The 14534-nt window shown below is 35.9% G+C and overlaps 1 protein-coding gene across 1 annotated transcript in view; it reads left to right on the top strand.

Moving 5' to 3' along the window:
- MEI4 (meiotic double-stranded break formation protein 4) overlaps positions 1-14534 on the top strand; it is a 229459-nt gene that overhangs the window by 21313 nt on the left and 193612 nt on the right. Inside the window, exon 2 of the mRNA XM_082729639.1 lies at positions 14121-14366. Within this exon, the coding sequence (XP_082585765.1) occupies positions 14135-14366 (232 nt within the window). The 5' untranslated portion in view covers positions 14121-14134. The remainder of the gene's footprint in view (positions 1-14120; positions 14367-14534) is intronic.

Below are 14534 nucleotides of genomic sequence, written 5' to 3'. Positions count from 1 at the left end.
TCTTGTGGATATAAAGTGGTGTCTTGCTGTGATTTTGATTTCTGTTTTTCTTATTGGATAAGAAAAATAGTGTTGAATACCTTTCCTTATGATTATTGACTATTTTTGCAGCTTCTTTTATGATATATATATGTCTTTTTGGCCATTTTTAGTTGGATTATTTGTCTTTTTTCCTTAATGAAAAAAATAGCCATATAGTCATTTCCAAGTTTTTTGTAAGATATATAGTGAATATTTCTTCCCAGTTTGTGGTTTTGCATTTTGTTTTCTTAATGATGTTTTTTGATGACTAGCAGACTTAATTTTGATAAAGTCTGTCAGTGTTTCTGTACTGATTAGTGCTTTTTATAACTTCTCCAAATCATCATTCCCATGATTTCTTTATTTAAATTTATTTATTTATTTATTTATTTATTTATTTATTTTTATAAACATATCATTTTTATTAACCCCAGGGGTACAGGTCTGTGAATTGCCAGGTTTATACACTTCACAACACTCACCATAGCACATACACTCCCCAATGTCCATAACCCCACCACCCTCTCTCTACCCCCCCTCCCCCTGCAACCCTCAGTTTGTTTTGTGAGATTGAGAGTCTCCTATGTTTTGTCTCCCTCCCTTCCTACCCCCAAAACCCTCCACGTTGCATCTCCACTTTCTCATATCAGGGAGATCATGTGATAGTTGCCTTTTTTCCGATTGACTTATTTCGTTAAGCATAAGTCCTTCTAGTTCCCCATGATTTTTTTTTTTTTTACCATGTTTTTGTGTTTTTAGTTTTTGTTTCAGTTTTTACATTTAGGGCTATGATTCAACTAAAATGCGTGTGTGTGTGTGTGTAAGATATGAAGAGATGGCAATGTTCATTTTCTCCATGTATTTAACTAATTGTTTCAACATTATATGTTAAAAATACCTTACTTTATCCCAATTGCCAAGGTGCCCTTATTGAAAATGAATTGACTGTGTAAGTGTGGCTTTAGTTCTAAATTTGTTGTTTTATTCCATTGATCTATTTGTCTGTCTTTATTCTGATACCACCTGGTCCTGATTGCTTTGTATATTAAGTGTTGCGATCAAGCAGTTTCATTTTTTTTTTTAGCTTTGTTCTTTTTTCAGGCTATTCTAGTATAAAATTTAGAAAAAATTTGTCAAGTTCTACTAGGAAGTTGATCGGAATTTTGATTAGGATGGTGTATAGAGGTCAATTTGAGGAGAATTAAGATCTTAGTAATATCTCGTCTAGTCCATGAACACAGTATATGTCTTAATTTACTTAGAGCTTTAAACTTATTCAACAGTGTTTTATAGATTTCAAGGTAGAAGTCTTTCACATCTACTGTAAAATTTATTTCTAATTATTATTATTTTAAAAATTCTAACTTTTGTGTAAAAATATAATAGATTTTTGCATGCTGACCTTGTGTACTGAGAACCAGCTAATGTCACTCAATTCTGGTAGTTGCTTGTTTTAAGATTCCTTAGGGTTTTCTGTAGACATTCATTCTTTATTTTAGTAAGTAGAATTTTACTTCTTTCTTTCTAAGCTATATATTTTTATTTCTTTTTATATTCCACTCTCTGTTATTTCTAGTCAGGTATTTAATAGAAATGAGAAGAGTGGATATCTTTGTTGTGTTTTCAGTTTTAGAGGTAAAGCATACATTGTTTCATCATTCAGGGTAATGTTCTCTGTGGATTTTATCACAGTGAGTAAAAACTCTTTTATTTTTATTTGTTTTCTTTATAGAGAGTTTTTTTTTTTTAAATCATGAACCAGTTTGAACTTTTCAGATATTTCTTAAGAAACTATTAAGATGGGGCGCCTGGGTGGCTTAGTGGGTTAAGCCGCTGCCTTCGGCTCGGGTCATGATCTCAGGGTCCTGGGATCGAGTCCCACATGGGGCTCTCTGCTCAGTGGGGAGCCTGCTTCCTCCTCTCTCTCTCTCTCTCTGCCTGCCTCTCCAACTACTTGTGATTTCTCTCTGTCAAATAAATAAATAAAATCTTTAAAAAAAAAAGAAACTATTAAGATGAACATATGTTGCTTTTTAAATAGTTTGTTATCTTATTATGTTGAATTACAGTGATTGATTTTTGAATGTTAAACCAATCTTGAATTTTTCAAAAAACTCTATTCAGTGATGATGTTTTTAAATATATTGCTGGGTTTGGTTTGTTAGCATTGTGTAAAGGATTTTTGAGTGTGTTCATTACACATATTGTTTTGTAGTGTATTTTTTTTACTCTTTGTAATATTTTTATAAATTTTGGTATCAAGGTTGTATCAATATACATATCAAATTATAAAACAAGTTATGGTATTTCCTTTTTCTCTGTTTTTCACAAAAAGAGTTTGTGGGGTTTATTCTATCCTTTATTTTTTGAAAGATTTTGTACAAACTTGATGCAAAATTTGGTACAATTTCTTGGCACAATTTCTTCTTTCATTGTTTACTAGAATTTTATAGCGAAACCACATGGGAATTGATTTTTTTTTTTTTTTGAGTGTGGTGAGGTGTTTTTTTTTTTTTTTTAAATTTGAAAGAGAGAGAGAGAGAGCACAAGAGGAGAGAGGGTCAGAGAGAGAAGCAGACTCCCAGCTGATCAGGGAGCCTGATGGTGGGACTCGGTCCTGGGACTCCAGGACCATAACCTGAGCCTAAGGCAGTCGCACAATCAACTGAGTGACCCATGCATCCTGAGTGTTGTGAGGTTTTTAATAAATGTGCAATTTCTTTAATACATAGAAGACTACTCAGAATTCTTTGTCTTCTTTTGTCAATGTTGGTTAGTATATTTTTTTAAGGAATGTATTCATTTCACTGTAAGTTATCAAATTTATTAGAGTAGATTATGCATAATATTGCATTAGTTTTTTTTTTAATTTTAATTCCAGTGCATAGTTAACATACAGTGTTAAGTATGTTAAGTAGTATTTCACCCATTCCCCCTTCCACCTTTAGTCTGGGAGCCATCTATTTGTTCTCTAGTGGTGAAGAATCTGTTTTTTGGTTTGTCTCTCTTTCTCTTTCTTTTTCTTTTGTTCATCTGCTCTGTTTCTTAAATTCCACATCTGAGTGAGATTATATATATATATATATATATATATATATATATGTCTATCTTTCTTTGACTTATTTTGCTCAGCATTATACTCTCTACATCCATCCATGTTGTTGCAAATGGCAAGTTTTCCTTTTTTTAGATTTTATTTCATTTATTTTATAAAAAATTCTTCTCTTTTTATTTTTCAAGACTTTATTTACTTGTTTGACAGAGATCACAAGTAGGTGGAGAGGCAGGTAGAGAGAGGGAGAAGCAGGCTCCCTGCTGAGCAGAGAGCCCAATGCCGAGCTTAATCCCAGGACCCTGAGAGCATGACATGAGCCAAAGGCAGAGGCTTAACCTTTGAGCCACTCAGGCACTCCTCATTTATTTATTTTAGGGAGAAAGAGAGAGAGACAGATAGAGAGACAGAGATTGGGAGCACAAGGTGGGGAGGGGCAGAGGGAGAGAGAATCTTAAGCATCCCCACTGAGTGTGGAGCCCTATGCCATGCTCTGTCTCAAGACCCTGAGATCATGACCTGAGCCAAATCCAAGAGTCAGATAGATGCTCAACCAGCTGAGCCACCCATATGTCTTAAGATTTAATTCATTTTTTTTATATTTTTTTATTTTTTTTAAAAGATTTTATTTATTTATTTGAAAGACGGAGATCACAAGTAGGCAGAGAGGCAGGCAGAGAGAGTGAGAGAGGGAAGCAGGCTTCCTGCGGAGCAGGGAGCCCGATGCGGGGCTCGATCCCAGGACCCTGAGATCATGACCCGAGCCAAAGGCAGCAGCCCAAACCACTGAGCCACCCAGGTGCCCCAAATTCATTTTTTAAAATATTTTATTTATTTATTTGTGAGAGAGAGTGAGAGCGAGCATGAGTGTGGAGAGGGGCAGAGGCAGAGGAAGAAGTAGACACTCTGTTGAGGAGGGAGCCCAATATGGGGCTTGATACTAGGACCCTGGGATCACAACCTGAGCCGAAGTCAGACACTTAAGGGACTGAGCCACCCAGGTGCCCCTCATTCTTTTTTTATGGCTGAATAATATTCCCTATGTATGTATGCATGCATTTTTTGTGTGTATGTATCTATATATCTATCCATCTGTCTGTCTATATATATCACTTCTTTATTCATTCATCTGTCAATGGACACTTGGGCTGCTTCCATAAATTGGCTACTGTAATAATGCTGCAATAAACATAGGGGTGAATATATCCTTTTGAATTACTGTTTTCATATTCTTTGGGTAAATACATGTAGTGTGATTAGTAGGTTGTAGGGTAGTTTTATTTTTAATTTTTTGAATAACTTCTACATTGCTTTCCACAATGGCTGCACCAGTTTGCATCCCTACCAACAATGCATGGAGATTGATTTTTCTCCATATCCTCAACACTTGTTTCTTATGTTTTTTATTTTAGCCATTCTGTCAAGTGTGAAGTAATATCTCATTATGATTTTGATCTGCATTTCTCTGATGAGAGATATTGAGCCTTTTTACATGTGTCTGTTGTACATCTGTGTATTTTCTTTGGGGAAGTATTATTTCATATCTTTTGCCCATTTTTAAATTAGATTATTTGGTTTTCTCATGTTGTATAAGTTCTTCTTTATTTTATTTATTTAAAAAGATTTTATTTATTTATTTGACAGAGAGAGACACAGCAAGAGAGGGAACACAAGCAGGGGGAGTGGGAAGGGAAGAAGCAGGCTTCCTGCCAAGCCGGGAGACTGACATGGAGCTTGATCCCGTGAGCCAGGATTATGACCTGAGCGGAAGACAGACACTTAACAACCGAGCCATCCTGCATCCCTATTAATCTTTTCTTTTTAAATTAACTTTGCCTTGTTAAATTTTTTGATTATTTATTTCCTATTTACTAGTGTTCTGATAATATATTTATGATATCCTTCCTTTCAATTCCTCTGTTTTTTGCTCTTCTTTCTCTCATTTTCTAATGTGGAAAAGTGGGTCATTGAATTTAAGCCATTATTCTTTTATATAATCAATATTTGAAGCTATTATTTTTTTTACAAGTATTTTAGCTTCCTCTCTAAAAATTTAACAAGTTGCATTTTCACATTCAGTTTGAAATAACACTCTAATTATATTGAAATTTTTTGTCTCCTATATTATTTAGAAGTGTGTGGCTTGTTTTCCAAATAATTTGAGAGATTTTCCAGACATTTCTCTTTGTTTTTCTTGTGGTTAGGGAACATATTGTACAAGATGTCAGTCTTTCGGAATTTAATGGGAATTGTTTTGTTGACACATACAATCTAGATCTACCTTGTTGAATGTCCCAAGGGAACTTTAACAGAATATGTATGCATCGGCATTTATAAGATGTAAAGTTCTATAAATGTCAATTGGTTCAAGATGGTTGGTATTATTTTTCAAATCCTTTTTATCATCATCATTATTATTCAAGGTTTAGGTATTCTATCAATTACTGAAAGAAGTGTGTTAAAATCTTCACATATGATTGTGGATTTGTCTCCCTTATGTGTTTTCAGTTTTTCTTCTTGTATTTGGAAATTCTATTATTGCTATTATGTTCATACACATTTAGGATTGTTAATCTTCCTGATTAATTGAACTTTTTAAAATCATATGAAATGTTCCTCTACGTCTCTCATATTTTCTTGTCATGAAGTCTCTTTTGTCTGATATTAATAGAGCCATTCCAAATTTTTTTGTAAAGATTTTATTTATTCATTTGACACAGAGGGAGAGTGAGAGAGGCGGAACACAAGTAGGCAGAGTGAGAGGCAGAGGGAGAGGGAGGAGAAGCAGGCTCCCTGCTGAGCAGAGAGCCTGAGGCTGTACTCAGTGGAACAGGAGACTCCATCCCAGGACCCTGGGATCATGACCAGAGCTGAAGGTAGACACTTAACTGATTGAGCCACCCATGTGCTCCCATTCCAGATTTCTTTTGTTTACTGTTTGCATTTTAGTTACTTTCAATATATCTTTTTTGAGAATAGTTAATTACCTTAACCTACGTATTTGTAATTTAGTCCTTCAGACACAAATCAAATAACTTAGGTAGAGCATCTAAGTAGAAGTTTTCTTTTGAGCTAAATTGCCAAGTATATGTGTAAATTAATGAATTTTCTTTATTTTCTCTATTTCAGTAAAATCTGTAAGGGGATAAAACCCAACTCTTACAAATGTCTGTGGTCACTGAAAGGACAAATAGATTTAGACATAGAAACACGACGAGTTCAAGATCTAAATTTCTTCTATGGTATGGGCTACTTTGAGAAATTACTATGGCTTTAAACAAATCACTTTAATTGATAACCCCAGAATAAAACTGAACACTGATACAGCTAAGGCTAGTTACTGTCATTTGAGTATCCCATTTAAAAGATGAAATAGATTGATATTCTTGCCAATAAAAGACCTCTTTCATGATTAGAACATAGCTCATTTAAAAAGATTCTAAAAATTCTTAATACAAATAGCATTCCCTAAAAGGGGAAAAAAAAAAAAAAGACACTAATGCAGTTCTGTTCTGCCTATACTTGCATGGGCACCAAGGTTCAGGCCTGGCAATGGTGGTGTTATGAGGCTGTTTCTTGGCTAACATGAGATTGAGTTGATAATCTCAGGTTAGCTAGATCTAAGTCTTAAGGAAGATAGAAAGTTTGGGTGGGTAGAAGAAATAGGGAATTTGGGAAGTTTGATATGGTTTCCTGGGAAAAGTAGACAAGAATTGCTATACCACAGGATTGCTGACACTTTTGACTTGAATGGTTCCTATTACATAGGTAGAGCTAAGTATTGGTTACAGTGGTGGAGGGAAAGCTAGGACCACTTCCTGCTTCAGATGCCATCCCCTGGTATCAGGAACATGGGCCTTGTGGTGTTTTTTGTGCCCTGGAGGGTACTATGCTGATTTCTAGAATGGCCTGCAACTTCTTCTGGTACTCTTTAGTTGGTTAGGGATGGTTGTAGTGGTACTCAGTGGAACAGGAGATAAGTAACATGGATCCAGTGAATTCCCAGGTTCTTGAAGGAGGAGAGCATTGTATTGATACAGGATGCACATTCTATGGTGTGTCTGTCTGATTTTGGAGGATATAATGCCATAACCCTCCCAATGCCATGGAGGGTTGGGAGCCTGGGCAGGAGCAGGTGGGAGCGGACAGTTGGGAGATGAGAGCTTGAGGATCAGTGCTGAGTGATGGCTTACATACAACAAAAGCTATATTGCTCTGTGTGTTTGTTGTCTGGAGCAAATTGAGGGGCTGAGTTTAAAGGGACAAAAATTCAGAGGACATCATGTGCTAGAAGATGCCGAAAATCAAAGTACTCAGTATGTGTGAAGCTGCCCCTCTCTTTTAGTAGTCTGTTTTAGGCTAGTAAAAGTAGAATTCTAATTTGGTAAAGGCAAATCTAAGTGAATGTAAACAATGTATTAGACTTATTTATTTATTTATTTGACAGAAAGAGAGAGAGAGAGATAGCGAGAGAGGGGACACAGACAAGGGCAGTGGGAGAGGGACAAGCAGGGAGGATGCGGGGCTCGAACTAAGGACCTTGGGAACATGACCAGAGCTGAAGGCAGACGCTTAATCACTGATCCACCCAGGTGCCCCTAGACTTATTTATAAATGAAGGCCTATGAGAATCCATGAAGCATTTCAGTTCCTCTCTGAAATTCAGCTTGGTGAGATTTAAATGTTCTAGAGAGATAGATGAGGGCAACTTTTCAGCCTTAAAGAAAATGTTTTGTGGGTCTGCTCGTGCTTTTTTGAGTTGATGTCTTAGGTGTACACAGAAGGGAAGTATAAGAAGGTATTATGTAATAGGAGTTAGAAAGCAAATCTTATTTCCCAATGTGTCCTTTAAAAAATGGGACTTCTTCGGATAGGGCCTTTTACTCTTTCCAGGGGACTCTGCCTTACCACCGCCCTCTTCCCCAGCCTTCTGTGCTCCTTGCAGAAGCCGGCTGCTTCTCTCCCCTTCGATTGGCTGAACATCTCTCAGTTGCCTGTTCTGGTTGTTTCTTTGGTTTCTGGTTTCATCCTCTATTCTTCCTCATTTTATGACATGTAGCTTTTTCCATTTCCAGAGTGTAACCTTATAAAAATCCCAAATTTGTGGAGTTTGTGGATTTGAGCTCTGTAGGTCACCAGACTTTCTCATATACCCTGTGAGAACAAGATGTTTGTTTTTGTCATAAGAATTATGTCCATATCAGTGTGTGAAATACCAGTGTAATTAGGAAACACCTACAGTTCTTCTGAATTACATTGTTAAATATGTGTTAATAGTAGGTATCCAGTTCCTTTCCCTTCTGTGGATTTACACAGTGGAGGAAGATGGTTGAGGATTGTGCTATATGTACATGACTTTGCATTCCTGAATCAGTGTACTTTTTTGTTGATCTATAAAATGTGACGCATTTTCCCCACATGAAATTCTGCAGTATTTCTTTAGAATCCAGAGAAAACCTTTCCTATGACGGAAAAGAAGCATTGAGGAGTCGAAAGGGGGTGAGGATTTGCATAAAAAGAAAACAGTTGTTGAGGAACTCTGTAGACAATTAAAATCTATGATTAACTTTTTCAATGTGAGAAAAATGATAGTTGGCCTGTTTTGATGAAATTGAAAAGAAAAAAAAAAAAAAGCAAGCAGCCTTTTATCTTTACTAGTGTTTTGTCATGAACAGATTTTCTGCTGGGCAGGCTTTTAAAGGCCCCTTAATAATTAAGTGGAAAGATTTGAAATCTTAAGGAATTCCTTATTCTTTTATGTAAAATTGCACATGATGTTATTCTGCTGAGCACTTCATAGTACAGTGTGTGCTGAAACTATAACAATAATTAGAGAATTTTTCAGCTGGACCTAACCCAACTATCAGGTGTCAGACCTCGTCCAAACTTTACCAAAACTAATTATCCAAAAAGTCTTATAGTAGCTTACTGTTCTGGCATTGCCTGAACTCTGCTGTGCCCCAGACTGAAGTTTGATAAATATCAAATAGGGATTTCCTCCTGTACTCACTTTGTCCTATGATGTTCATTTCAGTAATTTAGGGAATGTTCTTCAGTTCCTTGCTTTACGGGTAAGACAAGTATTTATTGTATTCACATGAGATAAAATCTAGATTTTTCCCTTATAGCTTACTCTCTCCTATAAACCTGTTTATGAACTAGATTTTGTCTTTCTTGTATTTTCTTTGCTCAGGAATTATTTGGTGAAAGTTTATGGGTATGCTGTAGAAAGACATAGGTTTAGAAGGAGTAGATTCACTGGAAGTAGTCAAGAAAGGATGTGTTACAGAGTCAAGAGAGACCAATGTGACCTTTAGTCAACTAATTAAATTCCCATCCTAATCCATTTCTCCTCTAGTGCCATGCTCCCTGGTATGAATTGGCACAGGCCTAATGATGAGAGCCGTGATTAAAAGCTGGCTGAGCAGCCTTCTGTGACTGCCTGACTTATACTGATTATATTCATTCATTCATTCACTTATTTAGTCATTCAAGTATTTAGTTGCCAGTCCACATTGCTGGCATTGAGAATCCGGTGACTAGAAGCTTCCTGGTTGCTCATGTTAGAAAGGTTTTTTTTTGTTTGTTTTTATTTTTTTTTAATTTTTTAAAAATATTTTTAAAAAATTTATGAGAAAGAGAGAGAATATGGGTGGGGGGAAATAGCAGTGGGGAGTCTGCTTTTCCCCACTGAGCAGGGAACCAGATGTGGGACTTGATCCAAAACCCCAGGATCTCAACCTGAGCCAAAGGCAGACCCTTAATCAACTGAGCCACCCAGGTGCCCTCTTACTGGAACATTTTTAAAGTTTTTCTGCCCTACCTCCAAAATCCACTGTGACCTTTGGATTAGTGGAAGGAACACCAGATTCATCTGAATGAAGGAGCATCTATCTACATGTGGACATAAAAAGGCCAGAAGTCCACAAGCTTAGTAGAATTTGGGGAAAGCTGATCAAGGATGGAGGTCAGGGAATTTAAAGGACAGAATTCCCATTCCATTGACTGTGTTTCCTCAATTTTGCAGGCACTCTGACAGCTTCAGATTTTTGAGTTTGTTTCACCTGATATTATTTCATTGTTACCCCTCCTCTACTCCCAAGCTGTAGGTGAACTGGTGGTGTGTTTTACACTTGAAGATCTCTTAGAACTGAGGAGGTAAGAGTTACAGGCTGGAGCTTCTCATCAGGGGTGTAGACTTGATGCTTCATTCAAAACTCATCTTCATTTTCCCTATAATTTGTAATTTGAAAAATATTGAATAGGGAATTTTCTGTAGGATTAGTATTAAGACATTTTTTTTTTCTGTCATATATAACACATTTTATAATGTTTATGTGGAAAGCATGGAAACTATAGAAAAGTATAAACAAGAAAATGAAATCAGACTTCCTTAACTCATACTCAGTGTTTTGTTTGTATTTTGGTGAATAATCCTGGTCTGTCTCCCTGCCTCTTCCTTCCCTCTTTCTTTTCTTTTCCTCTTTACTTCCCTCCCCCCCTTTCTGTCTCTAAATCTATCAATAAATCAGTCTCATGTCTATGGATTCCCCCTTCCCCAATTTTCCAGCTTTACTGTATTTACTATTTTATGTTTATCCTGCAGTTAACATTGTGTGGGAAATACTCTCCCATAGTTTTAAATATTTTAAAAAACATTTTAAATTTAATTATATGTCACAATTTAATGCGTCTATTAGATATTCAAGCTGGTGACAGTTGTTTTGTTTTAGTAATTATAAATAATCCTTTAAGATCATCTTTGGGTCTAATACTTTTTTGTGACTCTGGTCATGTTTTTAAGATCTTAGAACTTGTATTGCTGGTCCAAAGGGGGATAAGTATTTTGAAGGTGTTTGATGCACATTACAGAAAGATCCTCCTGAATAGTTACCTAATTTAAACTTTCACTTCTTATATAGGAATGATTGGGGGCTCTTTAGTTCATGAAATTTTCATCAGTGATCTTGGAGATGAACAGAATTTAGAATTCAGGATTATAATTCAAAACAGTTTTGACAGTTTAGAGAATTAATTAGTTGATACATATTAAAGTTCAGTAGGTAAAAGTGAGGTTAGGAGAAATAGGGCAGGTAAAAATTGCCAAAATACTGTTTGCAGAGTAGCTATTTCCGCATATATTGGTTGAAGGAGAATACAGGGACCATAAGAAATGTGACTAGATTTTTTTGTAGCCCTGTGGGGACTTTGCTACGGTAAGGTCTATTCCCAAATGTAAAGAAAAAGAAAGCTCATTTGAGAGAATGCTGTATTCTAAAAAGACTGTTAAAATTTTGTGTTTTCTGCTGTTAAGAATTCAAAGACACTAAATACCTTCTTGGGGAACATTTAATGTTCATTTTAATTATTCACGATAATTATTTGAGCATAAATTGAATTTTAAAAAGGCTTTCTGAAAGTTACTATGGGTCTTTCCTCATTTAAGTAGAGAATATGTTTAGGAAGCTCAGATTTTTTTCCATGAAATTTCAGGGGAAATAGAATTTACCTTGCAAATGGAACTTTGAGGATAGGAATGTTATTCTTAGATAAAAATGGCATATGTTTATACACACACACACACACACACACACACACGAGGAAGCAGTTTAAAAGGCCTGCTTTTGTTTGGTTGTAGGTTATAGTTCTATGTGTGTTTTGAGTGTAATTTGTATGGTAGAAGGCTGTACCAGTATATCTATTAGCAATCACTTCTGTTCACTTGTGGTACAATTCTAATTAATGTTCAGACAAGTGACCCTGGGATAGTTAGAATCCAGAAGGACTTTATAATTTGTTCTTTTTTTGTTGACTGACATTCAGCATGGTTTTAAGACTGTTAGCAAATCATATATGATGACTTAAATATCAGAGCATTTAATTAATCAGCTTACTTAAATCAATTAATTAAAAATCTTTGCAAGATGACAGGGAGTTTTCTGTGATACTGTTATCCAGAGAATTTTGTCCTCTTATGCTAATAAACACGTTTTTTTTTCTTCTTAGTTTTTAGCCATGATTCATAATTGAATATCAGCTCATTTTCTACCCGAAACACTTTAAATAGGTCATTATTTTCCATTATTGTTATTATTGTTATCTTTAGTCTGTACTGTTATATCTGATGGTGGGCTTACTTCTTTAGGGAGGGTCATCCCTGCTTTCTGCATTCTGCCCACAGGCGCTCTCCCGAAGTACTGAGAGGCAGGGAGTCTGGCCCCCATTGCTGACACAGCAGATGAGGGATGAACCAGCTGAGTGACATGGTTTCTGTGAAACTAAAATAGGTGCAGCTATAATTCTAATTAGTTGGTCTATCTTCACAGCATTGAATCTTGGGTATATTATGTAGCTTCACTATGGTAACTATACTTTACTTTTGGAAATCTGTTCTTCATAATTTTTTTTCTAATTATAATTCCATACATGTTCATAGCCAAAAATTAGGAACATTTAGAGAACTGTTGGTAAGAAAATAAAAATCACTGATAATTATATAGTAGAGATAAATCCTGTTTACATTTTTTATATTTCCCATATTTTACACAATTGGGATTATACTATACATATAATTTTAGGTCCTCACCGTTTTTCCACTCAGCATATCATTAGTAGTTTCTCATGGTAATAAAAAATATCTCTGAAAAACCCTATCTTAAGAGATGATATTCATTTGAATTGTCCTATTGTTATTAACTATTTGGTTGTTGGTCCTAGTTTTCAATGATATATTATTCTGTTATGAACATATCAGACATACATTTTTGTGTTGATCTCTGATTATAATAAAGCGGTATTACGCTTCCTCTTAGATTGTGTATTTTCAGTGCTAAGCTATAGAATACCAGATAGGTACACAGTTTTGTAGGTTGTGATAAAACCTCTGAAAAGGTTTTATATGATGGTATGTGAATTGTTCTTTGAAGGATACATACTCAGGGCTTTGGCAGCTATGAGAGTCAGGGAATCACAACCAGGGAAAATTCAGGAGAGCGATGTGAATGGGAATGAACTTAGGCTGAGTGCATCTGTTTGGATGATATGATTTAACCACAGTGGAAGGATAGGCTCGAGAAACTGGACAACATAAAGTTTGAAATGTGGAGTAAAGAATTTGAATTTGTTAGACTGGATCTGGCAACCAAAGGTCCTAAATTCTCTGGAACCGTTGTACTATTCATTACGAATCTTTACGTAGCACATTTTATGGGCAAAGCTCCTCCTTGTGGAGGCCCACAAGGGGTTTATACTTCAGTGAGGGTCATAGTATTTGTCCAATGAATGCAGTGGTCTGTCATGTCCTTACAATCACAGACCTTGATACAGTTCTGATTTGGAAAATTTGCTTATGATGGCAATTGGAAATCTTTGGAGGTGCAGAATCAGAGCACAGCTACAACTTAAATGATGCCAATATTTTAAAGATTGTTCTCAGTATAGATTGGAGGGGCCTTGTTGAAGGCAGGAATAGTAACAAGTAGGTCATGGTTCATGAAGGAATGCAGCAGGGCTGGGAAGCAAGGACTCTAAGACTTAGAAGAATGGGTCCGAGGAGAAAGGTTTGCATTTAAATGATTTAATTTAGTGGTTCGGATTACAGAGTTGTCTCCTTTCAAAATGTAAAAGCCTGAGTGCCCTTCCCAGATTTGCTGAATCTGAATTTTGGGGAGAATTTTGGGACTAGATATATGTATATGTATATATATATATATATTCTTAAAGCTCCCTTAGAGACTCTGATGTGTGCTTCTGGTTAGAAAACACTAAATGAATTAATGTGTGTTTTTTCCACCCCAAGAATTTGTCAAATTGTCTGAACCCACCTTTTTAAATTTTAATACACTTAATATGCATGTGTATGCCTTTTTCTTTTGCATATTTTTTCATACTCTCTTCAGTTCCTGAGAAAATTTTTTCTGTTACTTGGTGTCAAGTTGTATTACAAACATATTAATTAACGTTACTCTGCAAAATCAATTTTGAGCAAATGAAATGCACTGCAAAAGTTAAACGAAATTTCTGAATTTTTTTTCTTATGAAATGATAGAGACAAAAGTCAGGATGGATGCTCAAACATGGTATTTGAGAACGTCAAAGCTGGCTCTGGCCTTGGCAATTATCCGCTCGACACCAGCTGACACAAGCAGCAAAGAATACACAGAGCACCTTGCGAAGGTGGTGTTTGAGCAGGAGTCAATGTGGAGATCTAAAGTCCAAGCCTTGGAAGCTGAAGTTCTGCAATTACGCCACAAACTTCTTCTAAGCAGGATGCGTGCAGGAGTATTTAAGAGTGGTGAGTATATGAAAACGTCTTCTGCAAGTATATCATTCTGGGTTTTTATTGTTTACTTTTTTAAAAAGATGTATTTAACCATTTTTGAGAGAAAGAGAGAGAGCAAGCAGGGAGGGGAGGGGCAGAGGGAGAGGGAGAGAATCTCAAGCGGACTCAGTGCTGAATGCC

This window comes from Mustela nivalis (assembly GCF_964662115.1).
Source record: "Mustela nivalis genome assembly, chromosome: 5".
NCBI classification, from domain to species: Eukaryota; Metazoa; Chordata; class Mammalia; order Carnivora; family Mustelidae; genus Mustela; species Mustela nivalis.
This window is presented reverse-complemented; position numbering and strand designations above follow the sequence as displayed.